This window comes from Triticum aestivum, chromosome 5A, assembly GCF_018294505.1.
Source record: "Triticum aestivum cultivar Chinese Spring chromosome 5A, IWGSC CS RefSeq v2.1, whole genome shotgun sequence".
In the NCBI taxonomy this organism is placed as follows: domain Eukaryota; kingdom Viridiplantae; phylum Streptophyta; class Magnoliopsida; order Poales; family Poaceae; genus Triticum; species Triticum aestivum.
Genome location: NC_057806.1, coordinates 692,570,467 through 692,587,917, shown reverse-complemented (window position 1 = coordinate 692,587,917; position 17,451 = coordinate 692,570,467). Strand labels below are relative to the sequence as shown.

The 17,451-nt window shown below is 46.5% G+C and overlaps 2 protein-coding genes across 2 annotated transcripts; both read right to left on the bottom strand.

Moving 5' to 3' along the window:
• Positions 1-6,482: 6,482 nt before the first annotated feature.
• On the bottom strand, positions 6,483-8,177 carry LOC123108462 (protein TIFY 6a). Its single transcript, XM_044530245.1, has 6 exons — positions 7,929-8,177; positions 7,685-7,827; positions 7,510-7,594; positions 7,156-7,441; positions 6,986-7,043; positions 6,483-6,891 (listed from the first exon to the last, which is right to left on the bottom strand). Exons 1-6 carry the CDS (start codon positions 8,154-8,156, stop codon positions 6,783-6,785), a joined length of 909 nt encoding a protein of 302 aa, XP_044386180.1. The 5' UTR covers positions 8,157-8,177; the 3' UTR covers positions 6,483-6,782.
• Positions 8,178-12,171: 3,994 nt separating this feature from the next.
• Positions 12,172-14,280, bottom strand: LOC123108461 (protein TIFY 6a). Its single transcript, XM_044530244.1, has 7 exons — positions 14,069-14,280; positions 13,851-13,990; positions 13,549-13,712; positions 13,365-13,449; positions 12,893-13,244; positions 12,707-12,764; positions 12,172-12,613 (listed from the first exon to the last, which is right to left on the bottom strand). The coding sequence occupies exons 1-7, from the start codon at positions 14,136-14,138 to the stop codon at positions 12,415-12,417; spliced, it is 1,068 nt and encodes a 355-aa protein (XP_044386179.1). The 5' UTR covers positions 14,139-14,280; the 3' UTR covers positions 12,172-12,414.
• Between the last annotated feature and the right edge of the window lie 3,171 nt (positions 14,281-17,451).

Genomic DNA, 17,451 nt, shown 5'->3' with positions numbered 1-17,451 from the left:
CCGAGCGCTCCTCACACAGAGTGGTTCGAATCTGACTTGATCAAATTTTGTGATGTAGCATGAATAGAGTTTGATACGAGAAAAGCATAGATAGCTAGAGGAGGTTCTTAGGCATTCTTGTCCATCCACTTGGCAAAAGGAAATAAAACCAAACAATCAAAACAACAAGTGGATGTCCTCGAATGAGTAAAATATGCAACCAGCATGCTCACACAATAAGATGGCAAATGAAATATGTGACAAGGCATGCACAACCAATTCTAGCATCTATCAAGCAATTTGCGATGACAAGGTCATCTATATATGAGTATATTGACTTAGGAGTCAAGTGAGAACACTTGATCATAGGTCATACTCATCGTTTAAGCTCAAGTGGGGTTACCACTTTTACATAAAGCATTGTTGTGTTCACATCTTTAGAGTTGCTTTAGCTCAAGTCTTAGAGTAAAGCTCCCCCTAGATGTGATATCCCCCCTTAGAGGGATGAACTAACCTCGGGTTTTGTCGATGATGACTTCATGTAGATGTTGAAGATGTGGATGCTCAATGTTGATGTAGATCACTTGGAGCTATCCATTTGAGTGAATTGCACTTTCAATACCTACATGGGTTAGTCCCACAAGGAACAAACAAGGATATCCATAGACATAGAGTGATGCACACACAAGATGATGTCCATGAAAACTTTTAGGTTACCTTGTCCCTTGTCTTACCAACAAGAGGGTTTGTGACTCCTTGAACTAGTGCAAGATGTGGAAGTTGATTGTACTTGTTCTTGCCAAAATGATAAGAGTGAAGTATGTTGACGGAGTCACCCTCAAGAACTCTCTAGTTCTTCTTCTTTTGGATCCACACCATCTTGATGGGAATCCTTGGAGTTGTAGTCGTACTTGATGAAGTGGAACTTGAAGTAGTCTTGGGAATCCACTTGACTAAGGTCTTAGGAGCTTCTTCAAATGCATCAATTTCCTCTTGAAGCTTGTCCTTGCCTTTTTGCTTGTAGTCTTGTGGTGGAAGATCATCTTGAGCTTGTGTCCCCTTGAAAGAAGTATCATACTTCTCTTGTTGAGGAACAAACTTTGTCTTGGGGTATTGATCTTCTTCCCACTCAACTCCATTGGCATTGAACTTTCGTTCAAAACCAACACCTTGATTCTTCCGGTGCATTCCTTGCTTGCGCACAATTTCCTCGAATTGCTTACTCCCGGCAAGGCTTTTGTACACTCCTTTCTCTATAATTCCCTTCAATAAGCTATTTTCTTGCTCAAGTGTAACTTGGCTAAGAGAATCATTAGTGGAATCAAGAGAACTACGAGAAGCAACAATATTGGATTTAGCATGATCATTGTTACTGCTAGAGGAAGAATCTTTCTTGTTCTTGTTACTAGACTTGACTTGAGGCATGTAAGTGGATAAGAGTAAACGCTTGGCAATGTAAGAAGAACTTTTCTTGTGGAGATCATCATTGATTGCTTTTAAGAACTCATGCTCTTGCTCAAGATTGAGCTTTTCAAAGCGTAATTTCTCATGAGCTCTTAAAAGTTCTCGATGATCTTCGAAGATAGTTTCATGAGCTAACTTAAGAGTGTTTAGTTCTTTAGTTAGAGCCTCAATCTTCTCCTTATCATTGTCATTCGTTTTATCTTGATTACCATGATTAATTGACGTTTCATCATAGTATTCATCACTAGAGTTGTCAACAAGCAAATCATCACCTAACAAGTCATCTTCATCACTATTGAAATCAACATACTCGGGGTGTATTACTTTAGGACCTTTGGCCATGAAGCATCTTCCAATTCCTTCATTTGGTGAGTCAAATATGTCGTAGGAGTTGGTTGACACAAGTGCTAGACCGGCAACACCTTCATCTTGAGTATCTTCGGAGTCGGAGTGATAACTTCTCTCGGAGTGGCTGTCGGAGTCGGAGCCGGATACCCATTCACCAACATGAGCTTGATGTCTTCGTTTTGTGTAGCTCCTTGATGATTTTTCCTTCCTTTCTGAATCCTTGCTTCTCCGTGAGTATCTTCATTCATAACGATCATCTCTACTCCTTCTCTCTCTTGGTGGTGATTCTTTGATTCTCTTGTAGGGAGCCGTACACTCATTGGAATAGTGTCCGAGTCTTCCACAACTATAGCAGTTTCGCTCTCGACTAGAAGATCTTTTGTCATTGTAGGACCTTGACTTGAAGCTTCTATCTTTGCTTCTACTCTTGTAGAACTTGTTGAAGTTCTTCACCATTAAGCTCAATTCTTCATTGAAGTTTTGTTTCTCACTTGATGATGTAGGGGCTTCACATGAGGCTTTGTAGTCACCACTTGATCTGTTGTGAAGTTCCTCTTTATCCTTAAGTGGCATCTCATGAGCAACAATTCTTCTAATCACCTCCGTTGGCTTGAGATCTTTGTAATTGGGCATCATTTGGATCAATGTGCACACGGTATCATATTTTCCATCCAAGGCTCTTAGAATCTTCTTGATGATGAATCTATCGGTCATCTCTTCACTTCCTAAGCCGGCAATCTCATTTGTGATGAGAGCAAGCATAGAGTGCATTTCAGCGACACCTTCACCATCCTTCATTTTGAACTTGTCAAGTTGACTTTGAAGCACATCCAACTTGGATTCCTTGACGGAGTCGGTACCTTCGTGCATATCAATCAAAGTGTCCCAAATTTCCTTTGCATTCTCAAGACGGCTAATTTTGTTGAATTCTTCGGGGCACAATCCGTTGAAGAGAATATCACAAGCTTGAGCATTGTATTGCAACATCTTCAACTCATCCGCGGTAGCTTCACGGTTTGGTTCTTTCCCATCAAAGAAGTCACCTTGCAAACCAACACACACAATAGCCCAAACGGCGGGGTTATGTCCAAGAATATGCATTTTCATTTTATGTTTCCAACTAGCAAAATTAGTACCATCAAAGTAAGGACCTCTAAGGTGATAATTTCCCTCGCTAGACGCCATACTCTCCTAGGTTGTGAAACCAAGGCTATGACCACCAAAAGCTATGGAGATCAAAGCAAATGGAGACCAAAGCTCTGATACCACTTCTAGGATCAAAAGTATGTCTAGAGGGGGTGATTAGACTACTTGACCAAATAAAAACTTAACCTTTTCCCAATTTTAGTTCTTGGCAGATTTTAGCTATTGTAGGACAAGTCAAGCAATCATCACACAATTCAAGCAAGCATGCAAAGAGTATATTGGCAGCGGAAAGTAAAGCATGCAACTTGCAAGAATGTAAAGGGAAGGGTTTGGAGAATTCAAACGCAATTGGAGACATGGATGTTTTTCCCGTGGTCCGGATAGGTGGTGCTATCCTACATCCACGTTGATGGAGACTTCAACCCACGAAGGGTAACGGTCGCGCGAGTCCACGGAGGGCTCCACCCACGAAGGGTCCACGAAGTAGCAACCTTGTCTATCCCACCATGGCCATCGCCCGCGAAGGACTTGCCTCACTAGTGGTAGATCTTCACGAAGTAGGCGATCTCCTTGCCCTTACAAACTCCTTGGTTCAACTCCACAATCTTGTCGGAGGCTCCCAAGTGACACCTAGCCAATCTAGGAGACACCACTCTCCAAGAAGTAACAAATGGTGTGTTGATGATGAAGTCCTTGCTCTTGTGCTTCAAATGATAGTCTCCCCAACACTCAACTCTCTCTCATAGGATTTGGATTTTGTGGAAAGAAGATTTGAGTGGAAAGCAACTTGGGGAAGGCTAGAGATCAAGATTCATATGGTAGGAATGGAATATCTTGGTCTCAACACATGAGTAGGTGGTTCTCTCTCAGAACATATGAGTTGGAATTGTGTATGTGTTCTGATGGCTCTCTCCACGAATGAAGAGGAGGTGGAGGGGTATATATAGCCTCAACACAAAATCCAACCGTTACACACAGTTTTCCAATCTCGGTGGGACCGAATCAACAAACTCGGTCGGACCGAAAAGGTAAACCTAGTGACCGTTAGAGATTTTCGGTGGGACTGACATGCAACTCGGTAGGACCGATATGGTTAGGGTTTGGGCATAACGTAATCTCGGTGAGACCGATTACACAAACTCGGTGAGACCGAGTTTGGTAATAAGCTAACCAGAGAGTTGGTCAGGTAAACTCGGTGGGACCGATTTGCTCTTTTGGTGAGATCGAAAAGTTACAAAAAGGAAACAGAGAGTTTACACTGCAATCTCGGTGGGACCGATTCGCTCCTTCGATGAGACCGAAAAGTTACGAAAGGGAAACAAAGAGTTTGCAATCCCATCTCGGTGAGACCGAGATCCCTATTGGTAGAACCGAATTGCTAGGGTTTGGCAGTGGCTTATGACAAGTGAAACTCGGTGGCGCTGGATAGAAAGAATCGGTAGGACCGAGTTTGGCTTAGGGTTTAGGTCATATGTGGATATGGGAAAGTAGTTGAGGGTTTTGGAGCATATCACTAAGCACATGAAGCAAGAGGCTCATTAAGCAACACCTCATCCCTCCTTGATAGTATTGGCTTTTCCTAAAGACTCAATGTGATCTTGGATCACTAAAATATAAAATGAAGAGTCTTGAGCTTTTGAGCTTGAGCCAATCCTTTGTCCTTAGCATTTTGAGGGTTCCACTTTCACATCCATGCCATGCCAATCATTGAGCTTTCCTGAAATAGTCATCTTGGAATAGCATTAGCTCAATGAGCTATATGTTGTTATGAATTACCAAAGCCACTTAGGGATAGTTGCACTTTCAAAAATTTAAGGTAATTTCTCAAAATTTTGGCATCACATCAAATCAAAACACATATATTGGATATAAGCCATTAATAAATCACAAAGTGGTATTAGACTAGTTGGTTATTGAGGCTTTAGCATGCCTTGACTAAAGGTTAGATGTTCAATTTCTTGTTGATGTGCCTTAAAAAACACCGCAAGGCACCGGTTCGGGGGTTTTCTGGTCAGACCGCTAGTCCAGTTCGATTTTTAAAACTATGCTCCAAAGGTAGGAAGGGGGCCACCACCCACCCCAACTCGTCGGCGGGATCACCGGGCTGCAAGCCCACGCGAACATAGCCATGGAGATCACCGTTGTAGTAGCCGCCACCACGCACCACAGAAAGGGCGAGCCTCCCTTCACCCCAGAAATCCTGCCGCGGAATAGGGGGTGCCCCACCGTCGCCATCCGCCACGTGGAATTAGTCCAGAGACCTCATTCGGTGACGACGAGGGGAGGTAGGAGATGGGAAGGGCGGCTGGCGGCGGCCTGATCGTCGTCTAGGGTCCCGCACGCTCTGAGGCGACCCAGGGGGCGGGAGACGCGAGGTGGGTTAAGGATGTTGGTCCCTCCCTTACTACTACTACGACATAATCTCTTAACTAAGAGAAGACAAACCTCTTTTTCATTCATCCTCCATTCCAACTCAATAATCACCCTACATGACATTGGTAAGCTGGCGCCGTTGTACATGCCCATGCTCATAGACCCGGGCATTTGTTGCTAGTGGGAGCAACGTCTGCATGAGATAACTTGCTTGTAGTGTTGGCCCTTACTCTCGCTAGAATGTTGTACGGGACCATGGTTCACCCGAACCTATACTCAACGTCATTGATCTCTAGACACCACTTTTCAGGATATGTGCATGGCAGAAACAGTTTATGCGGGATGGCGGGAAGAGATATGCATGCAACCCTACATTGTTAAAATAAGCTTACTTGATGCTCACGTCATAGATAGTAAAAACATCCATGTTATTTAGGCATTGCAGTGATGGTCATCGTTCGTAACAGCGAACTGCTTGCTGGCTTCGTGTTCGCCTGATGAAATAGCTAGCATTGTAATCTTCGAATATAACCATTTGGTTTGATTAATGAAAGTTCCTTTCCCGGAAAAAAAAACTTGAGCCCTGTACGCATATGTATACAAACACTGTTCATCATTGTTTATTGCCTCGTTATGTGCATAAGCTCTCTCCCAAAGACATGCATTGAGCAGACTCAAGGAATCCCCTGCAATTGATTCACAACATGGTCATCTCAATTTCAGCTGGACGTTTCTAAAACACATCTGCTTGTCACAAGCTTTAAAGACTCCTATTTCCTAAACACTGTGCTACATGATATGACACTTCTTTCGTTTTTCATGTATAGTTTGATGTCCTATTGTTCCTGCGTCCAAAAAAAAATGTTAGACAATTACTATTTGTGACATGACATCGTTATCCCAAACATCGAAGAATATGTTGTATAATTTGTACAAAAGTTTTACGGTCTGCGAAACGAGTTTGAGAAGGTTCTTTTTGCCAGAAATCCAATTCGGCTCTTGGGAGCATATGCTCCTGCCCACCAAAAATATTTTTTGCAAATGTAAAAAAAAATAGATGTGTTATCCTCCCCTCTTACATGTAGCTTTGTGATAAACAACAACGATGTATCTTAACTGATGTAGACAAGCCAAATTCGTAAGACCTTTGAACATTCAACTCGCACATCTCTTCCATTAAGAAGCGCCGGCTAAACAAGCAGTATAAATACAGATCCATTATGCATTGCAAAACATCTAGAGAAGAAAAAATATATGTTATACAACATGGTTTATCTCTTATTGCTATCTCTAACTTTTAATGGTAGCTTGCTCCTAAAAATATAGTCTGACTAAAACTAAACTAGAAAATATATAACGTGAGAAAATATGTAACTAAAGAAAAAAATAATCGCATGCAATAGAAAAATCTCTCTATCTCTCATTCCAACTCAATAACCACCCTAAGCTAGAGCCATTGTACATGTCCTTGCTCATAGACTCTTGGCGCTAGATAACCTGCTTGGAGTGCTCGCACTACCAAAGGTGCCGCTGCTCACTAGCGGGCTCTTTGACAATGGGTACGGTGTGACACTTGAAACTCTGCAAAAGATATAGTGCGACGATGAAATTTAATCCAAGGAGATGTCACTTTTGCAAAGTGTAGTCACCAAACTAACAGGCGATATTTTTGTACCTTTCTTTTCGCTTCTCTAAAAATCGTGCGAGAGATGCTTTCCGAGATTGATGGACAGCTGAACCAAGAGCATGAATCAATACTCCTATAACACTTTCCTAGCTAGGCACCACCTCTAAATGCGAATTGAAGTGCATAACTAGTGAACTATAATTTGTAGTAGTACATACCAATTGGCTTAATAGCTGCTGCGACAGCAGGAGATGCTTGTTGCATCCGTTGAGCTGAGGATGCCTGACTTGGTGGTGGAACAACTGATGATGGTACGCCTGAAGATGTTGTTGGAGCTGGGGTGTAATTTTGGTAGCCTGGTATGCGCTTGGAGATCGTCGGAGCTTGTGACACGGCGGGGATTGGACTTGAAATGACCGACACATGCCTCGGCTCAGGCACGGGCACTCTTGCAGCATTGTCAGAAACAGATGTCCTGCTTGCTAACACCATAATCTCCCGGGCCTGCCAAAGTTGAAAAGAAGTTAAAAATGCTTCTTCATTCACCACACGAGCAATTAACGTGTCCATACCTTGTCCACCGGGACGTCGAACATGTTGACTGCGCCGTTGTAGAACATAGTCATTAGTGTTGAATTTGGATTCCATATGCGCCGGCTTTGTAGTTTTGCAGGCCAAACATTCATTCATTTGTCAGTCAGAAGAACAAGGGATATATATAGATAGATAAATAGATGTAGTGCGTACCTTGGGGCATAGACGGCACTGTTGGCGGTGAAACGCTGCTGATTTCTGGACGCGATGGCATCGGCGGCACTTGGGTAGCTCCCTGGCGGACAGAACAGCGGCCTGGATCCGCCGTGCTGGCCATGGAACATACCGAGCTGCCCCTGCGGAACATGAGAAGTGAAGCATCTTGTTATCTTGTGGGACGAGCAGAGCAGCATCTGAATGTCATATGACCAGGAGCAGCTGAAGGAGACAGACAAACCTGATGATGGGGCATCGGCGTGTCGGCGGTGGGCGGCCCGGATGACATGAAGGGCGCCGGAATAGCCTGCTGGGACTGCCGCCGGTGCGTGACAGGTGCTCCTCGTCGCAGCAGCCCCGGCGGCGGCGGGTATGCTGAATGTAGAAGAGTACCTGGCTTCATCGGATTGCCATTGCCAGTGTCCTCCTCCTCCTCCTCACAGTCGTTGCTCCCAATCTCCATGGACATGGCAGGAGAAGAGCGGGTAGTTGGATTTGCGCGAGGCCAAGCAAGTGTGCATAACTACTCCTACTAAGGCTGCGTGCATGGCGGGGGGGCGGGACCCAGTCAACACGTGCCGCACGCGAAGATCGAGCCAGATTTTTTTTTTTTTGAGACAAAGATCGAGCCAGATGTGTGTTATTTGTCGGGCAAGTTTTTTTTGGTTGGACAAGTGGGCCGTGGATTCTGTATGTGTGGCTGTAATTAGAGTTGTTCTAGTTAGTCGCTCGGCCCATCAGGTCGGTCCACAGATGAACCCGTCCCATGACGCGTGGGTCCAGGACCTAGCGGGACCAGCCTGTCTGTCACCGATTTGCCGAAGCACTCGCGTGCGTGCGAGCGGGTCAAAACACGTTCCCCATGCGTAGGACGAGCCAAATCTGTGGATTCCCTGAACCCTACGTGGTGGTGTCTGCGAGCCAAGAAACAAAGAGAGAGAGATCGCGCGAGTGGTAATTAGAGCATATCCAGCCGTTGGCTCCCGAGCATCTCGTAAAATCGTCGTCTTGGAGACGAACCGGCGCTAAAATCGGTCTGGGGTCTTTTGGGTTCCTACCCGCTGATCCAGGGTCGCCCCAGAAGACGTCTTTAATGTTTTCAAAAAAGAATTCCGTTAAAATTCGGCAAACGAGACAAAAGATTCGGCCAAAATTCGGCGAACATGACATTAATTACTTAGACGACTTAAATAGTTTTTTACATAGAAAACTAAAAATACTTAAAAAAAACAAAGGGCGCAACTATGGACCGAAGAACGCGCTGAGCGCGACGAAGTCGCCGCCGTCACCGCCATCGTCATTGTCATCGTCGTCCTTCTCCTCCTTCACGCGGCCGCCCCTGCTCGAGCCCTCCCGGGGTCGCCCTGGCGGACCGGTGGCGGCGCTGCGTCGTCACTGTCGTCGTCGTCCTATCATCGTCGAGGACGACGATGCCTCCCTCGTTGCGGCCTCGGTGCCGAGCGGCGAACTGTTCAAAGGCACGACACTGGCACTCCAGCTCCGTCCGCGCCCAATCTTCGCGCGCCCACTTCAAGGCCGCCTCATCGGAGAGCCCCGGCTCCGTCTTTGCAGCGGCGAGCTCGGGCTCCGTCTTCACGGAGGCGGCGAGCCCTTGTTCTGTCTTCGGCTTGACAAAGCGGGGAGGAGCCGAGGAGCAGGCGCGCCCGCCCTCGTTGATGACGATACCGCCGCTACGGGTGCGCCGGGCGAGTGGCGTCTCCACGGGCTCGGCCTTGACGCTGAACAGCGTCGGCAACCCGGAGAAGAAGGAGTGGGAGGAGGAGAAAGAAGAGGACACCGTCCTTCTCGGCAAGGTACGTCAATGGCGGGTCGTTGCCGCCCTCGAGGTGCCGGAGAACGGCGTGAAGCGAGTGGCCGGGGTCGCCCCACCACAGGTGGCGCCCCTCGCTGTTCTTGGTGCCCTGCACCACGGCGCCCCATTGGTGGAGGCCAGCCGCTGCGCCTGCCGATGCTGGAAGTACACCGCCCACGCCTCATGGTTGCCGGCAACGTACTGCGGGAGGGCCCGCTGCTCCTCTGTCAGCAACACCCGCACGTGGTCGACCTCGTCGGCAAAGTAGTCGGCGCGCGCAATGCCGTCAGGCAGCGGGGGGATGGGGACGCCACCGGCACTGAGCCTCCATGCAGCGAGCAGCGGCCAAAGCTGTTGGCCGCCGCCCCATCGCCGGGGAATCGCTCGGCCATCGTCGCGGCTGGGCTTGGGAAGAGAGGGGAGGAACGTCGACGACGGCTGCGCACGGGGAGAGAGAGGCGGAGCACATCGGAGAGGTAGAGCACAGCGGCTGTGGGCGGTTGTGGCCACAGGCGAGGGGGAGGCCTTGCTTTTATAGCGGCAGGGCGCCGTGTGTACGCGTGTCGGGAGGGGGGAGGTGTCGCCGCGCCGCCCGTGAGGAATCAATGGAAGGCTGACCGGCGGCAGTCTTGGCATTGATTCCCCGCGGGAAACCGAGGCGTTGTGAGGACGACGAGGCGAGTGTCGCTGACTCGGTGGGCCCGCGGGTCGTTCGTGCCAAAATCACTTGCCCCGGCGCCCTCGCCCCCCCCCCCCCAGCGCGCCGGGTTCGATCTGGGTCCGCCGGCGCCAGTGTCGATCCAAACCGGCTAAAAACAGGCTTCTGGGGGCGCGACTGGGCCGATTTTTGGGCGCTGGGGTGAAAAAAATCACATAGCGAGGGGGTGGCGGAGGGGGCTGTTAGGGGCGCGGCTGAAGATGCTCTTAGTCGGTGCCTTCTTTTTTCTTCTTCATAAAACTTGCGATATTCTTATCAACTGTCAAGGTATCAGAAGTAAAAAAATACGTCTAGATCCACACAACCACTTAAACTAGTTGAAGGCACATCGCCGTCATAGCTCCTCATTCATTGAAGCCGGACAAACCTTGTTGTAGTATACACTCGGGAAGTTGTCGTCTTAAGACCCCATAGAACCAGCACACTAGAGCATCACGCCGCCGATGGACAAAACCATAGATCAGAAGGATCCAACCTATAAACATAGGGGCACAGATGAACGAAAATTGAATCTAAACAGATTCACTGAAAGACAAACATCGACCGAATCGCACAAGATCCACCAGAGACACACACACCTTCAACAAACACTAGAAGTACTGCTGAGAGATCGGCAAGTCAGTGTATTTTTGGCTTAAACTAAAAAAAATATGTCACATCAACATACAAACATACTGACAAAAGGTCCACTTCAAGATGCAGACATGCATCAAGAAGGGTCACCTCAATAATGAAAATATGAAATCATATGTATCATACAACAAAATCGAATTATTAATTAGAACACCCATGCTCCATACAACCAAATATAACTAAAATATATTTCGATCGATTTCCACAGCGACACAGAGGGTATCATCTAGTTAGTAGTATGAGTCTTCCCATTCAATTTTTTTAGCTACCTCCTTTTATTCTGCCCCGATAAGAGCATCTACAAAATGCACTGGGCAAATCTGGACCACTATACATTCGTGGACGCGATAGCACCAGTCCAACCCTCAAATGTACCCATTTGTAATAACAAACCCTACATTAATTTGAAACATCAAATCCATGCAAATACATGCACGCCGATTATCACACAAAAACAATGAGTAGTGCACACAAATACAAATTCGCAGTACATAAAAACACATAATGTAAACATAGTCCAAACAAAAAAATTGTTCATAGTGCATAACTGGAATATAAACAACATAGTTCGGTGATTTCCAGCGTGGATTTACATATGCTTCACACGGTCATTAGAATTTACATGTGCGCATGTTGATCACGAAGTTGTCGATGCATCTAAAGAAAATTTGGCAATATGCTCTGGCTCCAGTTTCAAGAGGCAAACCTGAACTCCGGGCTTCTCAAAATCATGCATGTGGGCTGCCCCGTTGCCCTCACCCTCTACAATGATGTTGTATAAGATTACACAACATGTCATGAGCTGTCAAAATGTCTCCACTTCCCACACTATTGCAGATCGATGATCAATACCCCAACAAATTTGGAGCACTCCGAGTGCCCTCTCCACATCTTTCCTACCACCTTTCGCTTGTGCAAAGAGACGTTACTATGCCGACTCGGACGGTCAAAACTCGACAAAGATTATTTAAATATTCACCGAGTTCCTGATAGAAAGGACTTGGCGAACTTAATGATTGCCGACCATGTCCAGCCAAGTCCAATTCACCGAGTTTAACTCGGCAAAGACGTTGCCGGGTTGATTAGACGGCAACGAGGGCGACTAGTACCGGTAGCTTGGTGATAAGCAACATTGGAGACGCCCTTACTCTTAGAATTTGTGCAGCTTGTTTCATGAACAAACGACTAGCAGTACAAATACAGATCCACCAAGCTTTATGCATTGCACAACATCCAGAGAAGACCAAGAATGTGTTATACAATATGGCTTATCTCTTATTGCTGTCTCTAACTGTTAATGGTACCATGCTCCTAAAAATATAAGGCGATTAAAATTAAACTAAGGAATATGCAATTAAAAGAACAAATGTCGTACAACAAGAAAAATTGATTTATCTTTCTAAGAAGATCGTCCCTTTGCTAAGACTAAGAGAAAAATTAAACTAAGGAATATGCAATTAAAAGAACAAATCTCATACAATAGGAAAAATTGATCTATCTTTCTAAAAAGATCCATCTCTTTGCTAAGACTAAGAGAAGACAAACCTTTTTTTTGTCTCTCTCTCATTCCAACTCTATAACTACCCTATGAGGAATTGCTGACATAGCGTCATTGCTAACATAGCTCATAGACTCCTGGCAGTTGTTGCTGGGTGGAGCATTGTCTGCACTAGATAACCTGCTTGGAGTGCTCGCACTGCCCAAGCTTCGACTGCTCTCTAGCGGGCTCTTTGAAACCTGGTATGGCGTGACACTTGAAACTCTGCATAAGAAATCGCTGCTGATGAAATTTGATCCAAGAAGATACCGCTTTTGCGAAGTGTAATCACCAAACTAACACGAGATATATGTATACCTATCTTTTCGCTTTTCCAAGAATCGGGCAAGAGATGCTTTCCGAGATTGACGGACAGCTGAAGCACGAGCATGAATCAGTACTATAACACTTTCTCTCAATCTGACATTCTGAATTGAAGTGTGGAACTAGCAGGTAGAAAGCAACAAGTGGTAACAAATAGGACTAGCTATAATTTGTACGTACCTATTGGCCTAACGGCTGCTGCGACGGCAACTGAAGATGCTTGTTGCATCGGTTGCGCTGAGGATGCCCGGCATACCGGAGGAACAACTGATGACGGTACGCCTGAAGATGTTGTCGGATCAGGAGCGTAATTTTGGTAGCCTGGCGGCGTGCTCTTGGAGAGCATCGGAGCTTGTGGTACAGCGGGGATTCGACTTGAAATGGTGGATACATGAGTTGCAAAGGTCTTCCTCGGGTCGGGCACTGCAAATCTGGTATTGCCAGGGACATGGAAGTCTGGTTTCTGAATTTCAGTGGGTCTCGGTGGGGTTGAAACAGATGCCCTGCTTGCTAAAACCATAATCTCTTGGGCCTGCATGCCATGGTTAAGAAGAGATAATCAATAACCCACATCTCTAAGCAAGTGTAGGCATGCATGAGAAGCTAAAGCTGCTTGGCTCATTCACCACACGTACGAGCAATGTGTGTATACCTTGTCCACCGGGACGTCGAACACGTTGACGGCGCCGTTGTAGAACATGGTCATCAGTGTTGACTTTGGATTCCATATGCGCCGGCTTTGTAGTTTTCAGGCCAAACATTCATTCATTTGTCAGTCAGAAGTGAGAACAAGTTTGAAATTCAGAAAATCAGCTAATTATGTAGTGAGTACGCACCTTGGGGCGTAGACGCCAACCGCAGACCTGGACGCGGCGCTCATTGCGGTGAAACGCTGGTGAGTTGTGGACGCGACGCCATCGGCGGCACCTGGGTTGGCCCCCGGCGGCGGCTGGTGAAACGGCCTGGATCCGCCGTGGTGGCCGTGGAACCGGAGCTGCCCCTGCAGAGCAAGAGCAGTGAAGCAGGTGAGACAGACAGACTAGTACTAGTATCTTTGCTATCTCGTGGGAGGAGGAGAGCTAGCAGCATCTGAACTGAATGGCATATGAGCAGGAGCTGAATGAGACAGACGAGAAACCTGATGATGATGTGGCATCGTCATGGGCGTGCTGGAGGTGGGCGGCCTGAATGACATGAAGGGCGCCGGAATGGGCTGGAACTGCCGCCGGTGCGTCGCAGTCGCAGGTGCTCCTCCTCGCTGCATTCCCGGCGGGTATTCTGAATGGAGAAGACACCAATTAATTGACGGCTTAATGCTATACAATCTGGAGAGTCAGGGGAGGAAGAAGTACCGACCTGATCCCGGCGTCATTAGATTTCCGGTCGCCTCCTCGTGGTGGTGGCTGCTCCGAATCTCCATTGACATGGAAGAAGAAGAAGAAGAAGAAGAAGAAGAAGAAGAAGAAGGAGGAGGAGGAGGAGGCAGCCCTGGATCAAGAAGGGGCAGCCATGTTTATCGGTTGGTTAGTCAAATCCGAGATGTGCGCGAGGCCCCAGTCCAAGTGAACGCGTCCGTCGTCGTCCTCACACATCGAGCTGCGTGCATGGCGGGCGGGCGGGACCCAGTCAGCACGTGCCGCACGCGAGGATCGAGCCAGATTTGGGTTGTTTATTCGGCAAGTGGGCCGTGGATTCTGTCTGTGTGGTTCATACTAGTTAATTAGCTGGTCGGCCCATTAGGCCCGCCCGCGATGCGCGCGCGTTGGACGCCGCCACGCCCACGCGCTCCCTCCGCCACGCGCGCGCCTCGAGGTCCATTCGAACTCGTGCCAGTGACACCTGGGTCCAGGAGGTCGCGGGACCAGTATGTCTGTGACAAATAGCCAAAACACTTGCGTGAAGACAGGGTCAACACGTTCCCCATGCGTAGAACGAGCCAAATCTGTCTGGGCGTGGTGTGGATTCTCTGCGGGTGGATCCCACGTGGTGTACCCGCGTGCCGAGGTGTTTGGCGGTACGACCGAGACAGTGGGAGCGAGTGGGAGTCAGGATTCTTTGACTCCTCGACCCACCACACCATGTGCCAAGGATTCCATCTTTTTTTTCGCTCTCTTTAGATGGGTGTTTCATCATTTTTTATCTCCCCATAATTGTTCCTCTTGCATTCATGATTTTTAGTGGTCTTTTGGTGGTCCATCCTTTTTGATTTAATTTTTATTATGTTTTAAGGTGTTTGTCACGTACTTCCGGAGTTCGGGTGAGTCTTTATAATACATATGATCTTTTTGGCCAACTTTTTTGAAACAGAGTATATCTTGCATGGATGGATGTGAGAGTTTAAGGGCTAGTTCTTTTGTCACATTCTCCCATTATCTGCCCCTTCCACAACTTTCTCAAGAATCTCTCATAATTTGAACATGTAAGGATCTTACTAGTTTAGTTCAAACCTTGAAAGATTCTCAAGGGGCAAATTGTAGGAGAAGCTAGGTAGAGGGCAGATTCCTGGACAATCTGCCAAAGACAACTAGCCCTTAGACATAGAAGGGGCAAGTAGGAGAGCGGAGCTGATGGCTAGTGCAAATCTCAACTTCTATAATACATCTGGCAGAAAAAACAACTTCTATAATACTCGCGCGAGTACCATGCAGAGCATGTTAGAGTATGCACTACTAGAAAAACTATTATTAACGACGAGAGGAAGAAACTCTTGGTCGTTAGAAAACTAAGCGAACCTCGCATGGTGGAGATCAGGCTAAGGCTACCAACTATCGTGTAACAACCCCCTCAGAGAAAAGAAAACTAAGCGAACCTCGCATGGTGGAGATCAGGCTAAGGCTACCAACTATCGTGTAACAACCCCCTCAAAGAAAAACTACATGTAACAAACACCGAATTACTCTCTTTTTAAGCCCATGGATGTTGTCGTCATTGACCCAATCTCCTCCTCCTTTAATATCCCTACCTTCCTAATCTGACTCCCTCTCCTTCGTTTCATCTCCCACATTGCCAGCCGCTTCTCTCTCGTTTCCTCTTCCACCCGATCCGCCACCATGAGCATGGCCTCCGCCATCGGTTATGACCCTCGTCCACCCATCTCCCAAGATACAACACATCCATGTCCTCCACATCCACGGCCATCGGGAGGAAGCCGAGCAGGAGAGGTACGGGCTAACCCTAGACCGGCCTTCCACGCATTGTTGGGGTGAGGAGGATAGAGAGGCGGCGGCGGCAGGGACCGATTGTTTTTCCCGTGGGAGTAGGATCTGAGCGGGGAGGAGGAGCCGCATGCGTCGCTACAACACCAAGGAACACCTGACCGTGAAGATTCTCTTATTCCTTGATGCAGATTTATTTGTGAAAGAAGAGAATTAGCGAGAGTGGTCGAGCAAGCTCTTCCTGACATGTTTTTCTTAGATGACCTTTCTCCAATTAAGGTATTTTAGGAAGATACTAAACGCTTAAGTTGTTTTGTACAGAGAAGGTGATTTTGCATAGGTCTAGTTGTTCTTGAATCAGTTCCAATAAGTATAGTGTTGATTTGGTTTCTTTTATTTCTACAGGTTTGAATACTACGGTCAGCAAAATCCGTTTGAGATCACAGTTTTTGCTGGTCTCAAAAAATGTATTAAGTTCATTCTGAACTTTAAGTTCAAAGAAGATGGTATTTGTCTTCTGCAGCAATCATGCCAATGCGTGAGGTATGATTTAGCCTGTATAATAATTAGTCAATAGATTATATTTATTTGTACATGGAAATTGATTGTTCATATGTGAGGATTTTGTAAAAGAGAACAAGCAGTTTGATTCCTGTCCCAAACTGGCCGAAGCAACACACAGTACCAAAGCTAGTATCTAGATAATTCATTCAAGCCTGAAGCAACACACACGTACACAACACCTAATTGATCTTTGCGTTGATCAGTCCTCACGGCTGGAAACGTACTAATACACATGTATATGCAAAAAACTGGGCGTATTGCCTTGTATTGGGCCTGATTCTTTTCTTTTATTTCTCGTTGTTGTTCAATGTTTACAAAAGGGTATGCATGCGTATATATAGCAGCTAGGACAACCACAGGCTAACCTACTTGGTTGCAAGTTTTAATCCTAGTATACTAGGTATTTGTTCTGCGTACAACCCGGATACAACACAACACACGCCATCATTATTTCCAACATACTCTTTGTGCACTTTAATTATCTTTGGCAAAAAATGTTTTTGGCACCACAGTGGTTTCTTGTTTTATTGTATCTTGTGTTTGCAGTTGCTCCCGGTGGTCGGTGCTCCTGTCTGATTTTAATAAGAGCCACGGATGTTTGCATTTGAATTCCATTATGATCATTCATATTATATATTGATGCTCTCTGGGCCTATAACCATTAATGCCTTCTAGTTATGTTCTATTTTGTCACTCAGGGCATATGCAAGTACTTTCTTTTAGTTTTTACTTGCAACAAATATCGATTTGTAACTAAGTGGCCAGATATTTCGTCTTATGTCCTGTACTTTGTGCCAATTTCTGACAATTCTTAGAGGTCTACCAGGCTCCTCATAAAAGCCAACATGCTCAAGTAAGTTGCTCTCATATACTGATTTTATGTGCCGCTATTGTGCCGATTTATTTATGTGAACTGACTTTTATAACTTACTCAACATTTTGTAGGAATGATGGAGCACCTTGGTATAAAGAAGCATGAGGAGGTATTAGTCGCCGATGAAGAATTATATCCATTCAAAC

Excerpts from the sequence above, each read along its gene's own strand:
- LOC123108462 (XM_044530245.1), bottom strand. The coding sequence starts at position 8,156 with ATGTCCATGGAGATTGGGAGCAACGACTGTGAGGAGGAGGAGGAGGAC. Across the intron at positions 7,828-7,928 it reads CGCCGATGCCCCATCATCAG|GGGCAGCTCGGTATGTTCCA; the intron begins GTTTGTCTGTCT and ends CATGTTCCGCAG. Across the intron at positions 7,595-7,684 it reads AGTGCCGTCTATGCCCCAAG|CCGGCGCATATGGAATCCAA; the intron begins GTACGCACTACA and ends AAAACTACAAAG.
- LOC123108461 (XM_044530244.1), bottom strand. The coding sequence starts at position 14,138 with ATGTCAATGGAGATTCGGAGCAGCCACCACCACGAGGAGGCGACCGGA. Across the intron at positions 13,991-14,068 it reads TCTAATGACGCCGGGATCAG|AATACCCGCCGGGAATGCAG; the intron begins GTCGGTACTTCT and ends TTCTCCATTCAG. Across the intron at positions 12,765-12,892 it reads AGCAGCCGTTAGGCCAATAG|CTGTCCGTCAATCTCGGAAA; the intron begins GTACGTACAAAT and ends CTCGTGCTTCAG.